The sequence below is a fragment of the Numida meleagris genome, chromosome 13 (genome assembly GCF_002078875.1).
Source record: "Numida meleagris isolate 19003 breed g44 Domestic line chromosome 13, NumMel1.0, whole genome shotgun sequence".
NCBI lineage: Eukaryota > Metazoa > Chordata > Aves > Galliformes > Numididae > Numida > Numida meleagris.
The window spans coordinates 14,469,982-14,491,346 of NC_034421.1; the positions used below are offsets into that span (position 1 = coordinate 14,469,982).

General features: G+C 58.5%; 1 protein-coding gene across 1 annotated transcript; it reads right to left on the minus strand.

The window, feature by feature from the left end:
• Positions 460-21,065, minus strand: NTN3 (netrin 3). Its single transcript, XM_021411759.1, has 6 exons — positions 19,917-21,065; positions 13,147-13,335; positions 7,849-7,998; positions 7,462-7,515; positions 3,321-3,395; positions 460-3,232 (listed from the first exon to the last, which is right to left on the minus strand). The coding sequence occupies exons 1-6, from the start codon at positions 21,058-21,060 to the stop codon at positions 2,904-2,906; spliced, it is 1,941 nt and encodes a 646-aa protein (XP_021267434.1). The 5' UTR covers positions 21,061-21,065; the 3' UTR covers positions 460-2,903.

The window sequence follows — 21,365 nt, forward strand, 5'->3', positions numbered from 1 at the left end:
TACCTAAATAAAATAAACAGCAAGTAATATTGTTAGTGTTCCTGTTCTGTTCAGCTACAGCTCTTGGAGTTGGAGTTGGAAGACTCTGCGTGGGGTCTAAGCCTGCTCCAGGAGAGCACAAAGCAGGGACAAAGCTCCTGTGGCACCCATGGGACATCCATGGAAACCTGTGGGACACCCGTGGGACACCCGTGGGACACCCATGGGACATCCATGGAAACCCATGGGACACCCGTGGGACACGTGGGACACCCATGGGACACCCATGGGACACTCATGGAAACCTGTGGGGCACCCATGGGACACCCCTGGAAACCCATGGGACACTCAGCGCTGGGCACAGGGACACCATGGAGCCCCTTGGCTTCCCAGCACCCACAGAGAAGACACAGAATGAGACAGTTGATACTTATTAGACTCGTGTTATTAAAAATAATAATAAAATAATAATAATAAAAAACAAACGTACATATATATGTTACACTGTGTTCCATAGCATTTGCTGGCTTTTCTTTGTACACGTTCGACATGGGTGCCCCAGGTGGTACCTATATTGCACATCTCAGCAGTCTCAAAAGCCCAGCAGAGCCCCCCAAACCCGCATACTTGTCCCCAAAAAGATCCTGCCAGCCTCCTGGGCCTGGTGACATGCTGTAGTTACAAAGCAAGTGGGAACAGGTGACAAAAAACGCATGCAGACACATGGGAGTTACACACACATCTCGGAGCACCCCTAGCAGCTCTGCTGGGCCCCCAGATGTGGGGTCTCTGTCTGCAGCTGGAGCCCAGCTCTGCTTAATGCAATGGCAGCGGTGTGGCGGTGCAGGGCCCCAGCAGGATGCACGTGAGACCCTGCTGGGATCACTGGTCCTGGTGGCAGAACCAAGGGGAAGGTAAATCCCAAACAGCAGCTGCCAGCACCAAAGTCCTCCCAGAGCTCCAGGAGCCGACTTCAGGTGAAGAGGAGACAGGTGCCAAAGGGAAACCTGGAGCCTCCTGCCCCGCAGTACGTGCGGAGTGGATTTTGGGAAGCGTGGGATCTTCACACCTCTGCCCGAGGCTGCGTGTGCTTGGAGGCTGCATGCTCCTTCTGCAGTCCTGTCCCGGGCAGTATTCATGCTCTGCTGCTCTACCACAGCTGTGGCTGAGGAGGAGAGGGCCCAGCAGATCCCAGTGCACCCCGGGGCAATGCTGAGCCCATCCAGAGCAGTGTGGGTGACCCCAACAGGAGTCCCTCCATGCAGAGCTGAGGGTGCCTCTGCCCAGTTCCAAGATGACAACAGCAGAGTGGCCAGCCAGGGGTTGCTGGGTGCAGGCAGCAGCGGGAGGAAGAGGAGGGCTGGGTGCCTGTGTAGTTCAAGGGACATCTTGTGGCAGAGGCTGATGGCCTGTGATAACCAGAACATGCAGCACTAGGGATGGGAGAGTCCCTCTGACTCATCCAGAGCGGGGAAGGAAGCTCTGAGCTGGAAGCATAGCGCAGGAGCAACTCATCCAAAACCACGTGGTCCCAACTCACCCTTTGCCTCTCTGCTACCCCAGTTCTGCCCGTGCCCTGCAAGAGCAACGTGGCATCCACAGAGCCAGAGGGACAGCACTGCTGGCCCCGAGCATCTCTGAAAAGCAACCATCAGTATCTTCAGCATCTTCTCCAAGTGCGTAGATCCTCACTCCTCAAACTCCCCTGACCTGATCCCCCAGGGATCTCCCATCTCTTCTGCCACAGGCTGCACATTGCCCCTTGGACGGGGTGGCCGCTCACCGTGTGATGGGCTCAGAAGGCCGAAGCATCCTCCTAATACACTGGGAGACTGCAGCGTAGGCTGCAACACCTCGCTGAGCCTCGCAGCCTTCCTAAACAGGCAAGGTTTGTAGGGAAAGGAATATCTATTGTCAGATCAGCTATTATTTCCACTCATGTTTATTATGCCAAGACCACTATAACCTCAACATGGGAAGAAACTGATGTCTGTTTGAACTGGAGAGTAATACAGTATGAAGAAGAAATAAAAGACTCTGGAGGTTGGTCAGCGAAAGCTCTTCTCTCTTCCTGCCACCTCTGCCTCTGCACCTCTGGCACGGCCAAGGTCACAGCAGTGTGCAGAGCTGGCACGAGAGGAGAATACGGGGACTGCAGCTCTTTCCTGTTGGGTCACCTGGACCACGCACCGGGACAGGCAGCCCCCTGCTCCCAGCTGAGCACAGCTCTGTGGGGTGGTGGCCAACAACCCTGGCTGTCCCCAGGGTTTCCATGGGTCCTGCCCCTGGGCGGCAGCACCAGTCCATGTAAAGCTGAGGTCCTGCAGAATCAGGTCTGGAGAAAGGTCACTTGGTTTCCCCATAGGAGCTCCTGGGGCTGGTCCTGCAGTGCTGGATGGTCTCCACCCAGCCAGTCCGTGTGTGCACCAGGATGGAAGAAACTGACCTCCTGTTTCTGCTGCACGAGAAAAGGGGCACGGAGAGCTGACAGCAACGCATGTACAGCATGTGAGGGGGAAGCAGGCCCCTAGCACACAGCAGGGAGAGCCGTGAGCTCGGGCAGCAGCACTGGGAAGAAGAAGGTTTTGTTCAAGGGGAAAGAGAGACTAGGACAGCAGGGTGAGGAACAGCACGCCCGGAGCAAGAAACCAGCCCCTCAAGCTCCTTCAGGCAGCAGGCACCAGCAGGACCCCCTCTGCTTTGCTCCTCACTAAAGGTTTGTCATTGCCGTGTTATTTTTAATACACACTGACAGAAGGAGACCCACACACACACACACCCACGCGTGCACACGCACACACAAAGGGGAACCATGGCCAAAATATACACTATAGACAGAAGAGTCCATTCACACTATATATATGTACAGAGTCTCTGGGCACGGTCTGGCTGTGCAGCCGGGACTGACGCGGGGCACGAGGCCCTCAGGGCTTCACGCATTTCCCTTTCTTCTCCCGTCGCTGCAGTTTCCGAAGGCGGCGAGTCCAGGCATCCCGCCACTGGATGACCAGGCTGTTCTTGTCGGCCATCAGTCCCGGCCGGTCGGTGGAGTTCTCACTGATCCCCATCACCAGGTACTTCTTGCTGATCTGGATTTTGGGGCACTTGCAGGACAGGTCCTTGAGGTGGATCCACAGGAAGTTGTCGCCACGCTTGACCCGCTCGTCGCGGCACTTGTAGACGGAGAGGATGTTGATGGTGAACTTGGCCCAGTTGGCCACCGTCTCCATTTCCAAAATGTTCACTTGGACCACTGAGGGAAAAGAAGGAGAGGAGGGTGAGGGGATGCTCTGCCAGCTCCTGACGGAACCGCCGTCCCTGGGGACACAGGGCAGCCTTACCATAATCCTTCTTGCAGTACTTCTTCATGTTAATCTTGTAGTTGCCTTTGGCTGGCTTGCAGTAGGAGTCACAGTCTGCAGAGGAGAACAGAGAGTTTAGCACGTGGCACAGTGAGGTGTGTGGGGCCCCGTCCCACTGTGGGGGAAGGTGTCATGGTGGGGGCATGTCCGGAGTGGGCTTTCCTGTTCCAGCGTCCTCCAGAAGGCTCAGAGACAGGCCTGGGATGCTGCTGTGCCCTGCTATTATCCCAGCAGCTCTTGCAGGCTGAGACTGGCCCCACTGCAGCCCCCAAAACACAGCGCTAAAGCCACAGCAGTGTGGGCGAGAGTCGAGAGGAGTTGAGAGTCAAGACGAGAGTGGCCTTGGGCTTCTCAGGCAGGCCGTGTCCCCTCCTGTGACAACTGTGACACTGCCATGAAAGATTATTCAGGACACGGCTGCTGGAGGGAGCCTGGGGACCCTCCTCTGGGAGGCGGGAGCAGGTGGAAGAACCACAAAGGAACATCTGACTCTAGACCAAGGGACAGAGTCTGGATCGTGATCCCTACTTCTTTGGGGCCCCAAAGCCCTTAAGGGGACTTAGGAACAGGGGAAGCCAGCAGGTGAGGTCACTCCCTGCTGCCCAAGCATGTCCTGCTGGGACTGACCAAGCATGGCCAGGGAGGTGACCATGCTGCGCTTCCTGCACACACCCATGCAGGCAGCATCCCTCCCTGCAGCATCCCTCCTTCCCTATAGCATCCCTCCTTCCCTGCAGCATCCCTCCTTCCTTATAGCATCCCTCCTTCCCTGCAGCATCCCTCCTTCCCTACAGCATCCCTCCTTCCCTGCAGCATTCCTCCCTCCTCACTTTATCCCTCCCTGCCATTTCTCCCCATGCTGGGGCAGAGGCTCATGTCCTCAAGGAAGCTTTTTTCTGTGCATTTCTAAAGGCTCCAGATTTGCATCTCAAGCAGAGGGAGGGCAGGCCAGGAATGCCTCTCTCCTTCTCCCCAAAGGCTTTGATCCCAACAATTGCATGAAGCAGCCCAGTTCTCCTCCTTTCTTTGCCCCTGCCACCTTCCTTTGAACATCTCAATTTGTCTCTTTCCAAATGGCATGTTTTTCTAAGCCCATCTTTCTTCCTTTCTCTCCCTCTCCCAGGTTCTCTGTCCAGTTGGCAGAGACCTCACCAGTCCCAGGACAGAGGGCAGCCACTGAGCTGCCTTTGTCTGCGGGTTGCCACAGCGATCACTGGGGATGGAGGGGGATGGCGGGGAAATAACAGCACTCTGTGCCAAGGGGAGGAAGGAGAAAGAGGAAAGAAAGAAGCCCTGAAGCACAAACTCATCCTGAGCTCTGCTGCTCCCCTTTCTCCCCGGCTCCCTTTCAGTGGGGACTTTGTGCCGCCTGTTCCAAATTTGTCATCGACAGGAGCGGCTCAGCACGGAGCTAATTCCTGGCAGAGTGGAGGGAGCCCCGTTTCTCGGCTCAGCCCCACTGCTGAGCGCGGTGCCCCTGCTGCACTGCCCCTGGGCTGGGCTGCCATAGCCGCCCCATCCCCGTCCCTGTCCCCATGAGGTTCCCCCATCCCCAGCACCACGGAGCCACACAGGAACACCACACAGGGACAGGAGGGACCTTGGCACGGCAGAAGGGACCGAGGAGCACTGCCAGGGACCGACCCCCCCGTGGGGCCGAGCCTTTCTGGACCAGAGTGGTTTTTAAGTACCACAAGCTGTAGAGTCATCTGCGGGGGCAGAAAACACGCTTTGTGGATTGGAGCAATTTTTCTTGGAGAAACCAGAATGCTTTCAGGGGAGAAGAGGGGAGGCATCATAAAAGGAAGGAGGAGCAGCAGGAGTGATTAATTGCATTCTTCTTGCAGCTTGACAGGGTGCCCGGTGGCCGCATCCCCTCCCGGGAGCTGCGTGCAGGGACAGAGCCGCTGGTGGCAGTGGGGACAGAGCCCGGGGGCACGGCACGCTGCGGCTGGCAGTGCGCAGCATCTTCAGAGCGGGCCACGCTTTAGGCGCCGATGAAGGGAAAACCCTGCTGGGGCCGCTTTCAGCTCCTTGCAAATCTGGCCAGAGCTGCCCAAGCCAAGCTGCGTTTTCACAGGGACACACAGGACCATATGGGCTCGCGGTCCCCTCCGCTGCTGGAGACGGAGGCCGGGAGCAAAGCCACCGCAGTAGCAGCCAGCGCCACACAATGCAGGGCCAGGCGGAGAAAGCTGCGCGGAAATCCCACTGCTGGGCTATGGGGCGGCGATGCGCTATGGGGCACGGAGCTGTGGGGCAGCCCTGGTCAACCTGCCAGTCCCAGCCCTTCACTGGCTCTGGTGCTTGGGAACAAAGGAAAGGAAGAAAAGAAGAAAGAAAAACAATAACTGCCCTGGGCTCCCGCTCATGATTAACATCATAAAACTGTGATTCTGAAAAGCCAGAGATGGCATTTGGAATTAACAATTTGGGATCCATCCGGGGACTTCTAACCTCAGCTTTGCGCTGAGGAACATTCCTCAAAAATGAAAACAATTTCTGCTCAATTTATGTAAGAAACTTGGGAAGAAAAAAAAAAAATGAAGAAGAGTTGTGTCTGTCCACAGGCCTCCATGCGCTGCAGGACTGAGCGTGGGGTGCCAGGCAGCGTCCCAGCCCCACACCCCCACTGGGACTGGGCTACAGGCTGCCCAGCCCTGGAGGTGGGGGGAGCTCGGTGGGGGCAGTGAGTTTGCACATCTGGTTGACTTCTCCGCGCCTCGAAAAAAAAGAAGGAATATTTTGTTTTAAGAGAGATGTAACTTAATTAGGTGTTAGGGCTGCAAATCTTTTACTGCTGACTTTGAATTCCTTTAAAGCCCTCTTTAGCGCTCCGCTAGTTTTGTTAGTTCTGCTAATGGGGAACAAGGTTTTTTTTTTAATTATTATTATTTTTTTGCAAAGTGGAACATATTTCAGACCAGTAATAACACAAATTACAAGAAATGGAGGCAGGACGCTTTGCTGCAGAGCTAGCCCGCATTTGGGCAGGGATCAAAGCCGGACCCCAGCGGCTGCAAGGGGCTGGGGAGCACGGTGCAGGGATGGGATGGCGATGTCAGCGCACTGCTCGGATGCAGACGGGGCCGGGACGCGGTGGTGGGGAAGCACCTGAGCAGCTGCAGCCCTGAACAATGTCCCCCTGTTCCCGCAGGCACACCTGCTGTGGGGCGGAGGGGAGGGGGCTCTGGGGCTCCAGGGAGGTTAGAATGGGTGCAGGCAGTGGGAGTGGGGCAGGGGCAAGTGCAGAGCCCTGGGCAGCCCCTGGCCATGCCTGGTCATCCCAAGAGGGTCCTGAGGGACCCCGGTCCCTGGCGCAGGCTGTGGGCAGAGGTGGGCTATGTTGCACTGAATGTCCTGGAGCTGGAAGCCAGAAATCTTCCAACAAGAAAGGCACAGGTACAGCGACAGGCTGCTTAACACAGACCTGCTCCACTGAAACAAAGTGAACGCCAGGGTCTCCATCGAGTGCCATTTATTTTCATGCAGCTGAAAATATCAGACAGGATACTAAGAGTGCTCCTATTTATAAAGCACTGGAGGGAGCCACCCTGATTAACTCTGCCCCATGCGTCCCTCACTGTTTACAGCAAAATCACTCAAATCCAATCCGTTTTCCTTTCACCAAAGCCCCTTCTCTGGTGTTCCCAGCTCCTGCTTGAAAGCTTCATGGCCAGAAAGCAAAGCAAGCTGGAGAGCAACCTTCACCTTCCCTCCCATCACCTTCCATGCCCAAACCAGAGCAAGGAAAGACAAGCACCTGCCCCCAGCCCCTGGCCTGCTGCAGACCCTGAAGGCCCCGAGTGCACCTCCTTGTTCCCATGAGAACCAGACAGAGCCCATGCTCTGCCAGCCCTGGTGCTCCCTGTGCAGGCAGCTCTGCTTTCAGGAGCGGACACAGAAACCCTTTCCCCACGAAAGCCCCAGCAGGTTTGTTGGTCCCTTTCCAGAAACACAGAGGATTTCTGCTCTCGTTCATTTTTTTACTAAAGGCAACCTCGTGGCTGGTGATGTGTGTTTGGAGAGGTTCGGCACTCCTGAGATGTGCCCCTCTATCCAGAAGGGGCAGAGGCGGTGCCTCTGGGCAGGGCTGGGGCCGGGTGCACAGAGCACTTACCTGCAGGTGCCTCCGTGCTGGTGACGAGAGAGGTCGGGTTGATGGCAGGGATCTCTGGAAGAGAAAGGCAGAAATGTCTTAAGGAAAGGATTCCCCAGACTGGGGCAGTCCCCAGTCCCAGCCCACCATGGGCAGCCCTTCCTACCCAGACAGAGGGGTTTTCCAGCCCCGGCTGCTTTACCAAGAGCTTTGGGGTCTGCATGAAGCTGGGGAGGGTTCTGGAGGTGCCACACGGACAAGAGCCCTCCCCAAATGGGGTGCAGAGGGGATTTAGTGGGTCACCCCTAGGGAGCTCACTAAGATGGACAAATGAATTGGGTGAGCCTGCCCTGAATAACACAGGCCATTAAGTACCCCTGGGGACAGTTCAGCTGGTGCAGGACTCACTGATGCAGGGGGCCACGGGCGAGCGGCTCTGCTGGAAGCCCTTGGCGCAGCGGTTGCAGGTGAGGCCGGTCACGCCGTCCTTGCACGGGCACTGCCCTGTTGTTTGGTTGCAGGTCTTCCCGGCGGCACCGACCGGGTGGCAGTCACAGGCTGGATAGGAAAGGGAGGAACGTTTTCAGTTATACGGGAGGCAATGCGTGGCACAAGCCCACGGCTTGTCTGTGGTATTTTTGGCCGGCCACCAGCTGCCAGTTCTAGGGGATAGTGGGGAGAGCCCATGGGGGAAGGTCCCCTGGGCCTCCTCTCCATAGAGCTGAGGCAATGTGGAGCTGGTACACCAACCTGAGCCTTGTTTCGTTCTGGGATGGCCTGAAGTGGGTCTTCCGATAGTGATAGGTCAGGGGGGAACAGTTTTAAACTAAAAGAGGAGAGATTTAGGTCAGATGTAGGGAGGAAATCCTTTACTTGGAGGCACTGCTGCCCAGAGCCGTGGGTGCCCATCTCTGGTGGTGCCATGGATGGGCCCTGGGCAGCCTGAGCTGGGGAGGAGCAGACAGCCCATGGCAGGTGTGGGGCTGGGGGCTGTAAGGGCCCCAACCATGCTGGGATTCTGGGATTCTATGATTCTATGGTTCTGATTCTCAATGCTCCCCCGGCTCACAAGCCCCAACATCCATCCTATCTCCCGCAAGCCCTTATTGGAGGATGCTGTTCTAAAGGCCTTCCATCACAGCTGCCCCAGGAGACAAGCCAAACCTGACCCGAGAGGAAATTTGGTTTCCAACCCTGGGACAGATCTGAAGCACAGATCATCATCACGCTGGATATACCCATACCAGATGATGAAGCTAATAATGCGGATGATGGAGCCAGGGACATGGGAGGAAGAAGGCAATGCTTTGTCAGGAGAGGACCCTCCCTCTGCTGGCCCAAGGCTGGGCCTGGCTGCGAGCTGGAGGAGGTTATCTTGGCCTCCATCGGTGTAAGAGTTGAACGTGATTCCAAAGCAAAACAAAAACATCTCCCCCCACCCATCCCCACAGCCCCCCGATGTTATCGCTTCCCTAATTTTCACCAGATGGGACTGGTCGCAGCACCACGGCACGGCTCCCCAGGCTTCTCCTGCGCGGCAAGAAACAAGAGCAAGCAGCCTCTAATGGGGACCAGATGCTGCACTCCTTATCAGATCCTGGCTGGGGCTGGAAACGGACGTGTTTCTGACAAGGATATTTTGGGGGCTCAGCTGTGATAACAAATGGCAGCGAGCGAGGGAGCCTTGGCATGACGCGGGGAGCGAGGGGCCTTTCTCCAGCCATAGCCATGCTCTTCCCAGGGCGACTGGAACCATGAGCACCACCTGCAGCCAGCTCCTTGGGGCTGCTGGTGGTGACGGCGTGCCGCAGCGTCCCTTCTGTGAGGGCCTGGGGGGCACAGGTGCCCTTGAGGAGCTGGCAGGTACGGCTGCTCCTGGAGAGCGGCCACCGCTTTGTCTCTGCCATCGGGAAGGCCTGAATTGTGAGGCTGCACGCAGAGCCCGAGCAGGGCTGGGGTGCCAGGTGGGCTCGGCCGTGGCTGCGGGCACTGTGCACAGGCTGCGTGCGCAGCGAGGGAGGGTCTGCGCCCTGGGAAATTTACGGCGGGCGGCACGCGTCCAGCCAAGATTTATGCACGCGCTCAGCTTCACACATTGTGCATCACCTCCCTGGTCTCAGCGGTGTATTCCCGGTGTGAAGTTTAAGTAGGTCCATAAATCTCAGCTCAGTCGGGATCCAGTTCATCTAGCCAGATCCTCCTTGCGCTGTGAAGAAGGCCTTCAAAGACTCAGCGTCTTACCTGGACCAGCAGGTGAGCTGGCTTTGCTCATGCCATGTCCAGGATAGTCGAGTCTGTCCCAGCAGGTTGCTGCACCTCACCATTCCCCCTCCCCCCAGGGCTGACCCCTGCGTGCCCCCACCTCTGTGCCCATTGCCTGCAATGCCTGTGCTCCTGCTGGGTGCCAGGAGGGAGTCCCCGGCCTGGGGCTTAACCCATGGAGCTGTGCTTACCAGAAAGCATGTCTTGCACCTAATATTGAGGGTAGCTGTGCTTCTCGAGGCTTAACTGCTGCCCCTTTATCAATTTTCATTGGAGAAAGCTCACGTTTCACAGTCTTTGTTTAAATTATGGGGATTCATGCACAGCCATCCTTTATTTGACTTTCCAATTACCACCTTGCCCCTGCTCCATCACGTGCTGCGGGAGATGCGGGCTGGTGCAATCCATGGGGAGCATCCTTGTACCCATCTTTGAACCCCAGCAGAGATGAACCGTACTTGGATTGTTACTTAATAAAGCAGCTTGGGTTTGTTTAAATAAATCACCATAGTTGCTGGCCTCTGGGCTAGCATTTCAAGTCCTCAGAGCGGCAGGTGCATGGCACAGCTTTGGAAAAAATGAGCCCAAATCATCCTACTGCATCTCCACCACCTGGGCACGGACTCACATGGATCCACTCCTGCATACACACAAGGAAAGGGAAAACTCTCTCTGCTTTGCGAGGGAGGGATGGTCGGAGGAACAGAAGCGTGAAGGATTTTATTATTGACTCGGATGCCTGGGACAGAGCCAGGAGCTGGCTCCACAGACCCAGGCACTGCTCTGCCGCAAGATCCTCTCCAACATATGCCCCGTAGCGGGGGACAGGCTTTGTGCACATGTTCATCTGGCTGGGCTGAGCCTTTGCAGCATTTCAAAACCACTCGCAGGCCCTGCCAGCCCTCAGGAAACAGCACCACGGCCCTGCCTGGCAGGAGCCCTCCTCTGGCTTGGCAAGGGGACCTGTGAGAGAGCTCTTCTCAGCAGGGGAACCCACCGCAGCGCCCTGCATTGGGCTCCGTGGCTTCGCTCACTGGGCTGGGTGCTGCAGCCCCAGAGCAACGGTGATAGCTGAGCCTCTGCCAGGGTAGGAAACACACTGAACCCCTCCTGCAGCTTAGTGCCTGCATCCAGAAACTGAATGGGCCCTCAGCACCCTCATGCACATCTGCACCATGCATCCCCATGGCCGGAGGATGCCCCCGCAGCCCCACGCACTGTGGGATGAGCGGGACGTTGCCCCAGAGCCCTGGCCCAAGGCAGCACAGGGGGAAGCACTCCCATAAACCCACACCCAGCTCACTCTCATACCTCAAGGCTGGGCTGTGCTGAGCCTTCCTGTCTGCAGCACCTAGCAAAATCCTGTTTCTTTGGTTCTTTTTTTTTTTTTTAATTCTGTAAGCACTCTTCCTCTGATGGACCGGCACTGGGTGACAGCAGAGTGAGAATGAATGCAAGGTGGGGGGAGCGTGCACATGTGCCAGGTGTGGGGATAGCAGCCGGGCTGGGGGGCTTTGCTGCAGCTCCATTTCAGGCAGCCCCCTGCCTGCCCTCCAGAGGAAATGACTCAGGGCTTTCCCTGAAACCGCAGGCTGATGAGGCTGCTGCCTGCCCGGCTGCTCCTGCGCATGGAGGGCTCTTGCCTGGGGTTGGGGGGCACACCTGGGGATGAGGGGGGCACCGAGCACAGCTCTAGTGTGGGGAAATCCGCATGGAAAAGGCCACTGTGCTGCACTGCTCTAGCCTGACTGTGTTGCCACAGGAGCTGGGGCTGCTGCTGTCCTGCTCCATCCCATCCCATCCCATCCCATCCCATCCCATCCCATCCCATCCCATCCCATCCCACAGCTGCTCAGTCGTGGCCTCAGTCTGTACCACGACCCCAGCTCTGGCTGTCCCCAGTCCCAGGAGGCTGGAGAGGCTGCAGAGAAGTGCTGCACACAGCAGGGGAAGGGAGCAGTCTCCTTTTCCTCTGCTTCAGCCTCCTTATGTGCAAAGCCGCGGTATCTCCGGAACAGTGGGGAAGTCAGAGGCCATCCCCAGTAAGGACCCTTGAATCCTGCCTGGTGCTCTCCAGGATCGGAGCACGACCCATGGTGCTGTGTACAGACCCTCAGGATGTGCTCCTTGTCCTGCATCCTCCTCTTCCTCTCCCACTGTCACCCCAAGGACACAGTAGCCCTGCCAATGGGAAATGCTCGTGTCCTGGGGCTCAGCTGTGGGGCTGCTGTGCACAAAGCTGGTTTTCCTTTGCTTTGTTCTGCCAAAGCCCCAGAGAGAACAAGGATGGGGAGAAAGCCGAGATGGTTCATACAGCATGGGCAACAAAGGGTTTTTAATTATGAGAGCGCTGGATGCATTCTGGCCCCAAATGAGCCCAGCCTACCAATGAAACCAGCGCACCACGGAGCCCTGCAAGCCAAATGCTTCAGTTCCGTGGCCACAAAGTTGCTGCTCAGCACCAGCAACAGCAGCTGCTGTAGGCCCTACATAAACACAGAGAGACCTGGCCAAGTGCTCATCTGCTTTGAGGGCTGGGGGGTGGGCAGCATTCCACTGGCATCCCCAGTGCTCGCGGAAGCAGCTTTCCCTGCTATCTGTGCAGTGCCACTGCCAGAGGGGAAGCCGCTCTCCCTTCCGGGAGATACTTGCAATCTCAGCTGGAAAAAACGGGATCAGGGGTGAGTTCCTGGCCTTGGAGAAACCATGGCAAAGCTCCCATCCCCGCTGGTGGGGTCAGCACAAAAGAGGCAGTCCAGGGGGATGGTCAAGGTGGCTTTTTGTTATCTGATGGCCACTCTTGGGACCATTGTTTGGAGGCTCTGCAGAGGATGGAGGCTGCATGGAGAGGGCTGGACAAGAGAGATAAGGCAGGGCAGCCGGGAGAGGAGCGCCTCAGCCTTGGCACAGGCCAGGACCTGTGGAGCCAGGCTGCGCTCCCAGCTCAGAGCCAGCGTGGCTCCCAGATGCCTCGGGGCAATGCACCCTGCCCAAGGGCAGCACTGCTCAGCACCCCACAGATGGAGCCGCCCATCAGCAGCACCCATGGCAGCGCAGCAGGGAAAAGGGAATCCCTGCCAGCATCGCCCCAGCCCTCCCAAGGTGAGGAAGCACTGTAAATCCTTTTGTGAAGCAGTGTGAAGGCTTCCAAGTGTATCTACAGCCAAGATTATGTTGGTGTCAGGGCCTAATCCCCAGCAAGCTGCCACAGGCACTCTGCAGCACCTACACAGCTCCGCACCTCTCCAACACCCAACACCAGCAGCTGTGTCTGCAGTTGTGCCAGGGCCAAGGGCAGCTCCTCGCGGGGCAGAGGGGGCTCCCCCAGCCACCCGCTTCCACGGGTCTCCCTCCCCATCCCTTGGGTCTGGGCACCCGCAGAGATGCTGGGCTCAAGGCCATTCCCCTCCATTCCCTCGGGGCAGCAGACTGCTCCTGGCTCACCTTTGCAGGCCTTGCGGTCTGTGATGGACTTGCTGAGGTCCCGGTAGAAGCCCTCCTTGCAGTAGTGGCAGTGCCTCCCGGCCGTGTTGTGCCGGCAGTTGAGGCAGACGCCGCCGCTCTTCCTGCCCGACAGTTTGTACAGCTCCATGTTGAAGCGGCAGCGCCGCGCGTGCAGGTTGCAGTTGCAGGCTGCAAAGGAACAGAGTGTCAGCAGGGGCAGGGGCAGCTCGGCATCACTGCACACCAAGGGTCGGGGTCAGACATGGTGCTCTGCGTGCCAGGCAGTACAGTCCCCATCACGCGGCCATGCCCTCTCCATCCACACAAAAGTGCTGGCATGGCTTTTACCCCGTGGAGTCCGAAAAGCTGGGGCTGGTGGTCTACTGGGATTCTGCTGCACCAGCACTGCCTGAGCACACGAACTGGGCACCAGGAGGGGTGAACCCCCCGCTCAGGTGCACAGCATGGACCCCACCGAGCGGCTCCAGGTGCAGGGCCAGGAAGCAGGAGAACACGGCTGGACGTGGCGGTGCTGCTGAAATGCCAGAGCCCACCAGCCAGGCCGTGGGTCAGCATGAATCCCAGCAGTGCCGCAGAGGTGGGGAGCAATGTGGGCAGCGCTCGGGGCAGCCGGTCCCAGTGTGCCATCCAGATGTGCAGCATCTGCCACCCCAGGGGGCCAGGGCTGGAGGTTGGTGAGGAGGAGAATGGGCACGTGTGGGCATGGAGCATGGGACTGCTCGGTCTAAGGCAGAGGGGTGCACTAGGGCAGGAAGGGTCCAGCAGTGTCAGCCAGGCAGTGCCAGATAGAAACCTGCAACCTGCTGCCCCACAGGGTGCCAGCCTCAGCGCCAGCAGCACAGCCCCCACGCTGCTCTTAGTTATGGCTCTGCTCTGCATGCACACACTCAGAAGCCCACAGTGACACATGCATGCACAAATGTGCAGAAGTATGTGTACATTCTCACATACACGTGCGCACATACATGCACAAATGAGTGAGCATGTACTTGCACATGTCACAAGCATGTGCACAAGCATGCATGTTCACATAGACATGGTTTAGTGGGGTTATATTGGTGGTAGGTGGATGGTTGGACTGGATAATCTTGTAGGTCTTTTCCAACCAAGCTAATTCTATGATTCTGTGATTCTATGATCTGCACACTGGTACACGTGCTCACACAAACACGTACATATATGCACACATACACACAGAGATGCTTGCACATGCCCACACACACGTGCACACTGATGCAAATGCACACACTATTTCTTTCATAAGCCACAGGAACTGAGAAGACCCCCCCGCCCGATTCCACGTGTGCAAGATAAAAAGGAAAAGCAGTGCCAATTCCTGTTTAACACTCTCGCAAAAAGATAATGGGAACAAGATTTCCTTTGGCAAAACACAGCGCCCACCCCCCCAGCCCCCTCCCTGCACTGGTAAATTGAGGCTGGGTGAGAGTTTTTCCAGGCGTACTGTGAAATTCATTAACATGTCAGCCCAGATTTAACTGCTGGGCCTGCTTGTCGTTTGTGTGAAGTTTCCCCCGCTCACCCCCCCCCTCCTGGGAGCACGCTGGGAGCCTTGGCCCACGCAGATCAAACAGTCCTGGCATCGCGTGGGGAGAGTGGCAGCACACCCCGAACCCAGAGCCCCTTAGAGCAGCGCAGCCTGCTTCCAGCCCCGGCTCAGCCCCATGCACCCCACCCTCAGTTCCCCCACATCATGAGATTAATGTAGAAATCCCAGGTCAGGCACAACACCAACACTCCATGGGGTAGTGGGTGCCTCCTGGGGTCCTGTGCCTTCCAAGCTCACTTTTTTCTTGGTGCTGGTGGGGCAAACTCTCACACTTGGCAGGACAGTGGGACACGGTGCCTGAAGGAAGAGCAGCGAACTTTGCTGGGTGGTGAGGATGCAGCTGCATGGTGGGTATGGTGTTGGAAGAGTGGGAATGGTGCCAGCATGGTGGGAATGGTACTGGCATGGTGGTGCCGGCATGGTGGGGATGGTGTTGGTATAGTGGGGGTGGTGCTGGTGTGATGGGGTTGTTACCCCAATTGTTACCCACTCAGGAGTTAGGAATTTCAGAAAGCAAGCACCTGATTCTGCGCAGAATTAAACAAAGACCTTCACGTGGGTCCCGACTCAGAGTGCTTGTCGACTTGGTGCACCAGGCACAGACCAGCTCCCAGTTCCTGACTGGGATAACAATGATGCCGTGGGCATGGAGGGGATGCAGTGCAGCAGGGATGCAGTGCAGCAGGGATGTGGTGCAGCAGGGATGCGGTGCAGCAGGGATGTGGTGCAGCAGGGATGCAGCTGCTCTGCCAAGCTCTGTGCAGAGCCAGCACCAGAGCACAGGCTGCTGCTCTGTCCCCAGGCTGAGGACAAGCTGGCCAGGGCTGCTTGTGCTGCTGAGCAGAGGGACCTGCAAGGAAGTAATTCTGGGGGCAAAAGGACCCTGTTTTTGCCTTGATCCACTCAGCAGGAGAAATCCTGGGCCTCTGTGAGCTCCTGCATCCTCTGGGAAGCAGAGGGGACATGGGGGCAGTGGAGAAGGAAGGTCAGGTAAATGATTCACCACGGCCATCACAGGTCCCTCTCTGCCCCAGTTTAATTGGTGATGGAGTAACTGGCCCGGCCTTTCTGTGGCATTGAGGCAGGGCCAGGGGCTGGCCTGCTGCCCTGCTGCTGTGTGGCATGTCCATATCAGCCCCAGGGCCACCCGTGCATGGCCACAGCAGTGTCCCAGGGTGATGCTGGACATCGCGGGGACCTCAGTGCGAGGACCTGGCCAGGCTTGGCCACACTGGGACGGGGACAGGGTCACAGTGTGGCACATGAGCGGCTCTGCACTCCAGGGCACGCAGTGCTAATCGGAGCGGACGGTCCCCCTCGCACTGCACTAAATGCTTGTGCTGTTCTCAGAGCCGACTCGGTTGCAAGCTCTGTCTGTCTCCTGTTAATCACTAATTAAAGGCTTGAATGCTCCCTGCTGTTTGGGGTATTAATAAGAGTTTAATTGCACAGTTTGGGGCTAATTACGTGGTGCTTTGCTTCTGCCCTTGTACAGTATGCCCAATTAAACAATCATATGATCAATTAAACAATCACAAGATCTAATAATTTGCAATAATAGACTAATTAAACATCAACACCTTGAAACGGGGCCGCCTTCTGTCCCCCTTTTGATGGCTTTGAACCCCTTCCCGGACCCCAGCTACCCCAATTCCTCCTCCCCACCACCTCCCCGTGCAGCAGAGCCAGCAGCGAGGTGATGGCAGGAGGGGTGCAGGGCTGGGGACCCCCTGGGGGACACGGGGCGGGCAGCACCGTGCATGGGGAGCACACGTGCGGCAGATGCCGGTGCCAGCAGGACGTGAGGGGGTTCGCCGCCCCCACTTGCTCCCTGGGAGTGATTAGTTAACGGAGCTGGCTCAGCGAAACCCTAGACCGGCTGCCGCTGCCAACCCGCAGCGGATTCGAGCTACGCCCCTGCTTTGGCTGGAGGGGAGCCCAGCCGGGAGGCGAGGCGGGACGGGATGGCTGCACCTCAGCCCCGGAGGGGAGCGGGGCAGGAGAGCCCCTGCTCCCATTGCCAACATGTGGGCTGCTCCCCGCCTCTGCGGGATGGCGATGGGGACAGGGATGGGGTGGCACAGCGGGGACAGCACTGCCACACAGCAGCCAGGCCGCCAGGAAGCAGGAGGAGAGGCAGCACCCCAGGGTCTGTGAGCCCACAGTGAGGATGGCATGAGGCTGAGCTGCCGGCAGCCCATCCCAGGAGCAGGGCTTGGGGCTTCCAGCTGAGCACTAATGCCCTCTGCTTGCCCCGGCTCACCGAGTACCCCACAGCCGCTGGGGAGGAGGATGCTGGCGGGGGGAGGGCGTCCGCTGCCCTGCTCACCGCCTCCCAGAGCCACCTCCCGCCTGGCACCAGTGTACAGGAGGCCAGGTCAGGTCACTGGGTTTAAAAAGGGGATTTCTGAAGGAATTCTGCATCAGGAGCGCTGAGACAAAAACAAGAAAACATGCACAGGAAGGGGACAGAGGGAACGAGTGAAGGAGAGGGGGGCCTGCAAATCCCATCAGCACACCAGGCACTGGCATCCCAGATTGATGCCCTCAGCTCCTGGCTGCTCCTCCGCCCGGTGTGGGGGCAGCTGGGTCCCACAGGGAGCGCACAGAGCCTGGATCAAGGTGAGCCCCGAGCACTATCCTTGTGCTCCACGGGGCAGGTTCTGCTCTCGGAGCAGGGTCTCCCCTTTGTGCCGCGGGCAGAAAGGCACTCCAGCCGCGGCGGTGACAATGGGAACAAGAGCTCCAGCATGACCAGCGAGTGGATCAATTACTTCCAGTGGCTGCTTTGCACTAATCCGCTCCCCCCTGCTTCGGGGACAGCCTCCCGACTGGGGCACCGGGCTCTGGGTGGCAGCTCCGTGGGAGCAGCGCCGGGGACAGAGGGCAGGGCAGGTCTGTCAGAACAGCACTAATGCGTGCCCCAGGGGGCTCAGGGGGCTCGTGACCCTGCTCCTGCCTGCACCTCTGTGGGGATTTCCCTTCCCTGAGCCTATCCCAGAGGTTGGGAGGGCCCGGCTGTGCCCGGGGGATAATGGCACCGCTCTGCAGCCAGCCCGGTGGGCACGGGGCCATGCACCCTGCAGCATTGAGCTGGCCTCGCCCTCGTGCCAAGCTGGCAGCGTGGCAAAAGCCGCTACTGTCAGCCCGGCTGCGATCCCCCCAAACCCGCTCTGTGAACGATACGTGCTCCCGCAACCACGCAGTGTGGCACTGTCTCTGCTCCCTACAAACCAGCCACGATGCACGCATCTCTGCCTTTGGTGACTGTTCTCACCTCTGCACTCCTTAGCACCGGTGAGAAGCGGAAATTCTGGTGACATCTGAAAAGCAGAACCCATGGGAACCCCGCGTGCTCCCCTAAAAACAGAGGCCATCTGCCCAGACCCCCAGCCTCCTCCAAACACCATGGGCCAGCTCAACTGCTGCACAAACCCCCAGGAAAGCGGGGATGGATTTACCAGCTTTGTTCTTTTCCCCAGCCTTAGATGCGCACTCGGCCGTCCCAGTATTCTGCTGTGGGGCAGGACTTCCCCTCAGCCCCAGTCCAGAGCAGCTCCCATGGCTGGGTGAGCCCACAGCCCCACACAGGGCAGCTATGGGCAGCTCCAGGGAGCACAGGGCAGAAACTGCACCAGCCCCTCGACTCTGTCCCAAGCTGCTCACATGGGGATGCAAAACATTCCGGGGCACTTGGACCACCTTCCTCCTCCTCCTCCTCCTCCTCCTCGGCCACGAGGCAGCGCGGGACTGGGGCGTGGGATGGAGTCGGAAACCCCACAGCCTGGGCTGAGCAAAGGGAACTTCCCGGGCGGCCTCTCCTTTTAATTGGTGCTAATTGCTGCGTCTGTTCGTGCTGGCTGGGGAGATGTCATTGTTGAAAGGCACAGAGGGGAAGGCTCGGGGAGCTAATCCAGCTTTCAGCCGCTAAGCCCTTCGGAGGCGTGTGATGGAGGAGCTCTTTCAGGTCCCTTCAGAGAGGGCACAAAGCCCGAGAGGGAAAAGGGAGAAAGAAGGGGATCGAATCAACAGGAAAAACCACTTTCACACGCAGCTTGGCTAAGGGCCTTTGTGTGCGGGGTTTGTCAGGGTGTCTTGAAGGGACCGCTCCGTGTCCCCGCCTCCTCCCTGCTCTTCTTTTCTCTCCCTCGTTTATCTTTTCAGCCTCATCTGCCAAAAGGGATACCCGGCTGGGAGAGGCCCTTTGGTCTGCTCTGCTCCCCCGTGCCGCCGTACTGCAGGGCTGAGCGAGGGGCACAGCGCAGCACGGGGCGGAGGGGCTGCTGGGTCGGGGTCCTCGTTTTGGTCCACCTCCAAATTTTGCTCCAAAATGTGGCATTTTGGGGCAAGTGGGGAAACACCAGGACTAACCCACGGGATGCGAGGTGCTTTACGGAATGGCTCAGGCTCTCCCTTTGGACCAGAGAACTTTTTAGCTTTTTTAGCTTTTTTAGCCTTTGTTTTTTTTCCCAGAAGAAATCCTAACACACATATATTGAAGCCGGCAGCTGGGACCTCAACAAGCCATCGATCACGAACACTAACAGGTCCCCTGACCTCTGGCACATCCAGCGGGCCATTCGGGGGCTGATTGATGGTGCGGTTCCCTTGTCCCCATCCTGCCGCCCCCTGGGACCGGGCCGGGGTCCAGGCAGGGCAGGAGCCGGTTCCTCCCTCTCCCAGGGCTTTGCGGGGCTCTGGCATCCCCCACACTGCACAGACAAAAGGCAAAAGCTTCACAGAAACCGCAACGACAAAGACATGAGAGCGGGGCAGGCGAGCAACGCGGGATCGATATTTGTGAAAAGTTTCCTTCAGGTTACAACGTCTTTAACCCGCGTAAAGCTTTATAAGGATTCATGAGAAGCCAGACTGGCTGTGAATGACGACATGCTGAAATGGGAAAGCTCGGACATTCCCTTCACCCCCTGCTGGGTTTTCACTGCCCGCTCCAAACCCAGCGCCCATCTCTGCCTTATCCCAAGGACAAGCAGCTCTGGTGGGCACCACTCCCCTCATGTGTTGATGTCCCAAATCCCACCCTCACGCCTTTGGTGGGGCTGAGTGCTCATGGCCAAGCCCACGCATCCTGTAGGGTGCAGGCAGCACACCTGTCCCCACTGCACCTGCAGCTCGGCCCCACATCCCCTCCCCCCATTCCTACCCCATGGTGGGCACTTACCCAGGCACTCGTTGGCCTCGCGGGCGCTGGCCCGCTGCCACGGCCGGTCGTAGTGGAAGGGCTTGCAGCGGTCGCACTCGGGCCCCTCGGTGTTGTGCTTGCAGTCGCACACCAGCTTCTGCTCCTTGTCCTTGACGCAGCGCGAGGCGTGCCCGTTGCACTTGCAGCGCCCGCCGACCTGCAGCTCGCCCACCGAGTAGTAGTAGGGGGTGGCCCCGGCCCCCCCGTCCTCCTCGCCGGCCTCGCGGCCCCCCAGCTCGCGGAAGAGGTGAGGGCGGCTGAACACCACCCGGATGTCGGTGGCCGTCACCCAGTCCTGCAGCACAGGGCTGTTGTCAAAGTCCTGGGCTGAGGGTCGCCCGTCGAGCGTGCTGAAGGCGATGAGGCCGCCGGTGAGCGGGTAGAGGTCGGTGAGGCCGTCGGTGCACAGGGCCTCCTGCTCGTTCTGCTTGGTGACCGTGGCCTTGCTGGGCTTGCCGTAGATCTTGCGGCACTGCGAGGAGTAGTACTGGTAGGGCACCCACGTCTTGCCGTAGTCCATGGACTTGAAGATGGCGGTGGACTCGGGCCGGGGCGAGCAGAACTGGAGGCTGACGTAGACCACCTCGAACTTCTTGCCGAGGGAGAGGGTGAGGGTGACGTTGTGGGGCAGGTGGTGCAGGGTCTCGGAACGCCAGCACGTCATGTTGGAGGCGGTGTTGAGGTCGGTCAGGTAGGCGGGCGGGTGGGCTCGCCGTGGGTCCGAGGCGTCGCAGTGCCGCGTCGGGGGCTTCCCGCAGGTGCTGGAGGCCTGCACCTCCTTCCCGAAGGCGGCATTGACGAACTCGGGGATGCAGCGGCGGGGAGCCCCGCTCTCATCGTAGCAGGGGTCCGGGGGTGTCTGCTGGGCCACGAAGGGGTTTGCGGTCTGTGCCAGGCGCAGCACGCTGGCGGTGAGCAGCAGGCGCAGGAGCTGCGGGGCCTCCATCCTCCCGGGGCTGGGAGAGCAGCTCCTCCCTGGGATGAAAGCACAGAGTGAGGGATGGCACGGCACGGCATGGCACAGCACACCCGCAGCGCGGTGCAGCCCCTGCAGAAGGCACGGGGATGAGCTCAACATTGAGCTGCAAACGTCCTCCCACCCTGTGCTCTGCCACAGCATCATCTCGGGATGCCCTACTGACAGCACTGGAAGGAGGAGGTCAGAACCAGTTTCCAGCCCCTTCCCGCACAAACATCCTGCAGGTTCCAGGCAGGATGGAGATCTGAGTCCACTCACACCCGTGGATATTGGGCTTTCATGCACAGCCCTGCATGCACGAGGTGATGCCCCCGAGCTGAAGCTCCCCACAGCAAGATCATGGGGATGGGACTTAGCCCCACAGCGCTGTCACAGCTTGCTAGGGTCACCATCCCATTCCCCTCTGCCTCCCTGTGAGGTGGAACATCACGCATCTCCCTTGTTGTTGA